At 46.6% G+C, this 7,175-nt stretch overlaps 1 protein-coding gene across 1 annotated transcript in view; it reads left to right on the top strand.

Moving 5' to 3' along the window:
• The window catches only part of LOC310776314 (adhesion G-protein coupled receptor G7-like), a gene marked incomplete at both ends in the record, with an annotated part of 57,511 nt that overhangs the window by 1,421 nt on the left and 48,915 nt on the right, over positions 1–7,175 (top strand). Inside the window, 4 exons of the mRNA XM_083636516.1 lie at positions 2,635–2,739; positions 3,039–3,148; positions 3,414–3,554; positions 6,918–6,994. Coding sequence (XP_083492642.1) covers positions 2,635–2,739; positions 3,039–3,148; positions 3,414–3,554; positions 6,918–6,994 — 433 coding nt within the window. The remainder of the gene's footprint in view (positions 1–2,634; positions 2,740–3,038; positions 3,149–3,413; positions 3,555–6,917; positions 6,995–7,175) is intronic.

Below are 7,175 nucleotides of genomic sequence, written 5' to 3'. Positions count from 1 at the left end.
GGTGTGTGTTCGACCCAAGATGGAGGGCAGCCTATGTGTGTGTGTGTGGTTGGGAAACTATACCGATCTCGACCTAAAATGGCCGACCTGGAGTGGTAGGCCGACACAAGATGGATGACAAAGGGGTCTGTGTTTGACCCAAGATGGAGGGCAGCCTATGTGTGTGTTTTTATAGGGAGAGGGTTCGTGTACGCGCTTACGCACGTGCCCGTGGGGGAGAAAATACGCTGTCTAGATAAAAACGGGTCCGCGAGGCGCTTGCTTCACCACGGTTAGTTTTAACCGGCTTTGAACTGGCGAAATAAGCTCCTCTCGGCTCGTTGGCTATCTTAGATCCACTCTGGGGATCGGTGAAGAATTAAATGGCTAGCTTTTAAACACTCGGGTTCAGTAATGCATGTATGAGCACCATTACAGTCAGACACAACAGTCACAGATTAATTTACAGTATCATATCAGTCAATCATGTATATCTATGGATATATATCATCTAACTCTAAACATTTCTAAGCCCGGACTTGAGTGATCAATTCAGTCTCTTACTTGGCTTGTTCGCTCAGCTCTGCACACGCGGATGCAGTGGTTTGTTATGGTCGGTCTCGCCAGATTCCTCCGGCGTGGAAGGGGGATGCTCGTGTAGCGGGCGTCCACTGTCCCGGGAAGGAAGGAGCGGAGGGTTGAGGGCAGGCAGTCGAACTCAGCTGGCCACGCTGGGTTTTGGATCTGCTGTCGTCTCAGTGGAGGAAAGGGGAATCTCACAGCTCGCTTCTTCGGGTTGAAAGCACTCGCCTGGTCCAGGCGATGCGGGTCGGGTTCAGGATATCAAAGCTAGCTTAGCTCTGATGCAGGGGTCGTCAGGCCTGGTTGCGGCCTTTGCTGCTCGGCTGCGAGGAGGGGGGAAGGGCGGTTTGTCTCGAGCTAAAACCGCACGTCCTGTCGCGACGATTTGTCACTTAGAACTTCTCAGAGGAGGACCTGTCTGTAGCTAGGCTACGTAGGAACTGAAGATTTTGGGGCTTCAACCCTGTATATAATGTGAGGTGCAGGGTGTGTCTTTGTTGTGGTGAGACACTCTGATTGGCTCACCTTATCTCACTTACAGACAGCAGAGTTGGCTGTCTCTTTGTCAATCTTCGATAACAAAGGAATGGCTCGCTTCCCTGCTGTTTTAGCATAGGTGTGTGAACTCAAATGGCCGGGTGCTTGGAATGTGGGGGTTTGTGTCTCTCACTGTGCCTCCACAAAGACAGTTAGTTTCACTCAAATGTCTTTCATTCAATGTCAGTGTTCATTCAACATGTCTATCATTCACTGTCAGTGTTCATCAAAATGTCTGGCCCAACACTGATGAAAGCCCAAAACAGCACAAATCTAATTTTCTCATAAAATCATGTTTCTACACAAACACGCCAGTGTGACATCAGACTCATTTTGATGGTTTGGTAGAGGATATAGAACCTACGGTTCGTATATAGAACCCTAATGAACCTTGTGTGTGAGTGTGCGTGCATTGCAAGAATAACAATTAATAAGATTAATTGTTATATAATAAGATTGTCCTCCTCTTCAAGAATATGACTTTAACACATTGAGTGCCAAGGACGTCTGTGGACGTCCTAAAAAAAAGTAACGAGGGGTGCCAAGGACGTCTGTGGACGTCCTAAAATCATAATTCATATTATTCCATAATTCTGCTGTTTAAGGTCGTACCTAGCCAGTGAGCATGAATCCCTTCAAGGGATCACACGGCGCAACCTTAAACATCGACACGGGAGCTGCGCCACCCACCTCAGATCCTTTACTTTGTGCAGGAGAAAGCAGGGAAAGACGTGATCAAAGGGGAAACCGATGCATGCTGCAGCCAGAGCCGTATAGATTGCTCTGTCTGCAGCGGACAGTTGGCTCGGCTGCATCCGCGCCCACAACTGAGCTCTTCTGCTTCTATCTATCTGCATATAGTTTCTCCACACGATTCCCTGCCAGAAAGCCAGCACCCGAAGCCGAACGGCCAAACCTTTTCGTTCAGTCGCGTTTGGCATTTCCTTGTTGCGCGCTGGGATCCGTCCGGGGCAAAAACGGAGTCTGTGAGAAAACAGACTGTGTGCGTGTGGGGAGGAGCCCGCAGCTCAGAGGTGGAGGGGGGGGGGGGGGGGGGGGGGGGGGGGGGGGGCACGCAGGCTGCACAGAACCACACCACGCCACCACATCAGAAAACACCAGCCAGAGTCAGTGAATGTGCTCGAAATTAGAGTGCAAAAAGTATTCATAAAAGTGACTATATCTTGAAAAGTAAAAAAACCCAGCAGAAAACCCTTGAAAGTGCACTTCTTTCAGAGGCTGTCATTTCATAATGGAACTGTCTAGAAACAAAATTTCTTCTTTGGAAGAAGCAGGAGTGTTCAATGTTTCATTAGAGTCCAGCCCTGTCAATATAGCCCTAATAGAAAAAATTCGATAGCTGTTTTCAACTGAATGGAAGTGAATCTGGCACAGGCTCCAGACAATTTTACTGAAGCGCTGTGGCACTCAATGTGTTAAGATATAAAAAATATAAAAAAGTTTGTTTACATTTGAAGGACCCTAAAAAAGTTGCATAGTATTACTTGTTTAATTAAACATGCCTTTTCCTCTTAGAAAATTTCTGCCACGCGAAAAGAATCGACATATTCAACTTCCCACGCACCCTTATCGGCTCGTTTGGATATGCTGAGGAAGTTTGTCCTAAAGGAACAAATAGTGGTAAGTTGATCTCAACCATGACACTGTAGATACCTACCATCCATCTATAGGCCTACAGTTAGATCTACAATCTATTCACCCATCTATCTATCCATCCATCCACTCATCCATTCATTCACCTATTCATCTACCTATAATCTAGCTATCCATTCACTGACCCAATGTGTCAATCTATCCACCCATCCATAGTTTTGCTTTTCAGTTCTTCTGAAATGATGAATAGAATATGAGGTTCTCTCTCCCATATTGATGATTAAAGGGTATTTCTTTGTGTCCAACACGTCACCTTCCCTGTCTAGCTGGCATCCCGCGGGCCTCAGCAAGATGTACAAACCAGAGAGGATTCCAGAGTTTTGAGGAGCTACAAGTTCTCCAGTGTGACCTGACGCTCAGTGACATACAAGAAGATGTGAGAACACATGATGCTCTCCTCCCTTAAACCCTCAAATACCCTCTTGCTTAACCTGTACTGTTCCTGGCCATCTACTGGCAAAAACAAGTGATCAAATCCCAAAACAGACAAAACTGTACTTCAAGTGATCGCACTCCATTGGCACATTTCTTTTTCATGTGTTTTAAGAATTTTTTAAAGATTAAATATGAGAATAAATCACTTGTTAAGAAGGGTCATTTTTGCACATCTCTAAATAAAACAAATATCCTTCATCTCTCAGCTTACCAGCCAGGCCGATTTAGAGAAGTTGGCGGCCAGCACTCAAATCCTGACCTCCAGACCTCATCAACTGATTGCTGAAGACGTCATCACTGCAGTTGAGATCGCCAACACACTCCTGCTGTCTCCTAACGCCACCGAGGTATGAAACGCCTCTTCCACCTGCACATTATTAGGGGTTCAAGAGTGGCTAACTCATCTACATCCGGCGAATGCAGCTATACAGTCTGTATGTTACACCCCCAGAACATGCACAAGGAAGTTGGGAAAAAAACCTTCAGACAGGAAGGAAGTTCGACTGAATCTGACCAATCATGACACGTGTGTCCACGAAAAATGCAGCATAATGGATTCTGATTGGACTAATGAGCGGAAGACCCGCCTTTCTGCAATTCTGATTGGACTAATGAGCAGAAAACCTGCCTTTCTACTTCCCATTCCGGTTGGTGCATGATTCTCCCCTACGAAGTACAGAAGCGGAAGCCAACTCGTCTGTTCTAAGAGACTAGGGCTAACCTCTTGTTTTTTTTGTTTACCTTCACTATTTAGGGGTCCAAGCACCGTGGACATCCCCAGACCAATTCGCAAATGCAAGTGCATCTGCAGAGCAAATAGAAAACGAGCTTGCAGATTCGTCAGGTTCCCAGACTACCATGGGGATTATTTTTCTGTGCTAAAAGTATGTGCACCTCAGAAACCATGAGCCCCAGAGCAACCACATTTGGCAGGTGGGTTCCCCCCACTACTCAGGAAAGGCCCTGACCCCATGCCGACCAGATGGTGGCGCTATTCCAACTTATAATGTGATGTCATATCTGGCGACTTCTAGCAATTTTCTGAGCAGCCGATTATGTTTTCCTTGGAAAAGATTGTCCAATCATCACAAAACTCGCTGAACATGTTCAGATATCAGTGATCATGTGTGCAAAACTGTTAGATTGAATATTAGTAGGGGCACCGCAAATGCCAAAAAATATACTGTATATATTTGGGATTGAGTCATGTCCTCTAAAGCACAAACACATGCCAGGCTCAGCACCATAGCTCCTGCATCACATCTCTAAAGCACAAACACATGTCAGCCTCAGCACCATAGCTCCTGCATCACATCTCTAAAGCACAAACACATGCAGGCTCAGCACCATAGCTCCTGCATCACATCTCTAGGTCGCTTAGTCCTTGGATGGGAGACCACTAGTGCTAGAGACTTACCCCGAGGGGAAGCATGGCAGCTATGAGCAGCTAATACAAGCTAACGCTAATGTGCTGGTGTTGCTATATTAGAATCTAATATAGCAACACCACCAACGTTATCTAATAATTAGATAACGTTAGCTTGCTAACTAATATGTAATATAGATAATCGATTTAACACCCAGAAGGTTTGCTAATAACGTTAGCGTCTTGTGTGGATAAGGTAATAGTCGTAAAATATGACTAACGTTACTACCATTATGCTTATGGAACATTGTTTTGACTGCAGTGCATCAACTTAGCTCACATCAGCCCCAGGCATAGACTGTAAGGTGGCGCGTCTATGTGCCGACAACCCACAAGCAGAAACAGCTGAGCAAGGCGGCGTGCAGCGTGTCGGTGGACCAGCTAGAGCTCCTGCACGGCTCCAGCACGGTGGGCTCCAGCCCTAACCCCTAACCCTTGACCCTAACCCTTCACCCCAACCCCTAACCCCTAACCCTTGACCCTAACCCCTAACCCTACCGGGCTGTCAGCATTGCGGGCTGTCGGCACTGCGGGTGGTCGGCATAGCGAGCGGACCCTGACTGTAATAGGCCCTATAGCTGGCAGTTAGCTCCTGGCTCATGCTAACGTTAGTATCCACCACTTCTCCGCAGCCAATGCAAGCCAAAACATGACCAAACATGCCACAATAACATCTGCTAATTTGTCCAGAATCCTTCCCGGCCGTCTCGAGGCTGATCTGCCCGATAAATTGTCCAGGTTGTCGTTTTCAAGTGACTTTTATCAGCTAACGTTACAAAGCAACCAACACCTGGTATCATATTGTTTTTGTACACACTAGGCAGGGCACGTGCGAGTAAGGTGCACGCGCGCCAGCTCCAGCACATCCTGTCTGCAGTTAAGGTCCTTGCACATAGAGTCCGTTTTTTCGTCCGAAATTGACGCACGAAAAAAATAAAAATACGACCTCATTTGTGTCAATCATCATTGACACACCGAGTCCGACAATTACGTCCGTCATTTAAGTTTTCGGACGAGGTTCGATTTTCTGCGTTTTTCCGCATCCATGAAATCGTTTTGACAGGTGTTTGACCACCCAGAGCTGCCGTAGTGTTGCTATTCACAATGAAAAATGGCATCTGAGAAGTTAATTCAGTTCGTCTCCCAGCACAAAGCATTTTATGGCAAAGCAGGAATACAGAGATTCGGAATTAAAAGACAGAATGTGCCGGGTGATTGCAGACCAGCTTGGAATGCGGGACGCGGTGTGTGTGTGTGTGTGTGTGTGTGTGTGTGTGTGTGTGTGTGTATGGGGAAGGGGGGGGGGGGGAGGAGAGAGACAGAGAGCCACACAGACACACTGCCAGTTGTGGATCAATAGGATCGCGGTAGTTTTCTTTTCGTTGCGAATCTTCGCAACGAATATTGGATAATTAACGCATCGGACTCAGTGGGCAAGGTATCTGTGCGTGACGTGTTTTTTTCGGATGACGGATTAAAAAAACGCAGCGAACAATTCGGACTCTGTGTGCAAGAACCTTTACCCTTAACGACTGCTTGTCAGTAAGAGTTAGCTTTAAGACAATAGACCCTTCTCACCGGGGGCATTTTGTGTCGAAATGGCAGAGTAAACACAGGTGCAAGCAAAACACTAACGAGGGTTTCAAACTTCCTTGATTGGAATTTGGAAACCCTCATTAGTGTTTTGCTTGCACCTGTGTTTATTCTGCCTTTTCGACACAAAATGACCCCAAAGGGTCTATCATGTTGCGAGACCATGCTCCCTATAAGTGCACGTTCACACCATACGCCAAAGCCACGCAGTTTCAATTCAGCGTCCTTGTTAACAGGCGAGTCCGTTCACACCGGCGGCACACCACACTGACGCCTCGCCAAAGCCACGCTGATCTGATAGTTTCAGCTACTGTTCTATTTTCCAAGCGTGCTGCGCGCTGATCCCGAGCTGCCAGGCAGGCAGTCAATGCAAATTGTGAGGGGTGGGAGGGGCCAGAGCAGCAGCTCTGAGCCGCCCGCTGAGGAAAAGAGACTGGTGTGACCGATTTGGCGTCAGATCAGCTTGAGTCTGCTTCAAGCTTCAGTTCGGCTTTGGCGTCTGGTGTGTTCAGCCACTAAGGATAACACTTTCACAGCCTCAATTCTCAATTTCAGAGATCAATTGAGATCAAGTAACAGTTTTTTTTTTACTGATATTTGTTTGTAAATTAACTCAACTGTATTTTTATTATGGGAGTACAATGCTTTCTATGCTGTTCTCTATCCTCCTATGCTAATGTTTGTGTTACAGAGAATTAGGGTGGCAGCAATAGCTACAGTCAGCCAGTTGCTGGATTCCAGTGTTCCGTCTGCGCCTGAACATCACAGGTATGGGTTGGGCTATAGGGTTTAAAGTGACGTTGAACTTCTGTAGTGTCTTGGGCTGCGTAGCTTTCTCTGTGATAAAAGGTTATAGGGTTGTACAACAACCCAGGATTTACAATTGAGAACGAGGATTTGCTATCGTGTCTCCATGCACAAATTCTATTCCATGCACCACTTTAACTTT

This window comes from Poromitra crassiceps, assembly GCF_964638095.1.
Source record: "Poromitra crassiceps genome assembly, chromosome: 5".
Classification (NCBI taxonomy): Eukaryota; Metazoa; Chordata; class Actinopteri; order Beryciformes; family Melamphaidae; genus Poromitra; species Poromitra crassiceps.
Note: the sequence above shows the minus strand (reverse complement) of the source record. Positions and strands in the feature narration are given on the sequence as shown.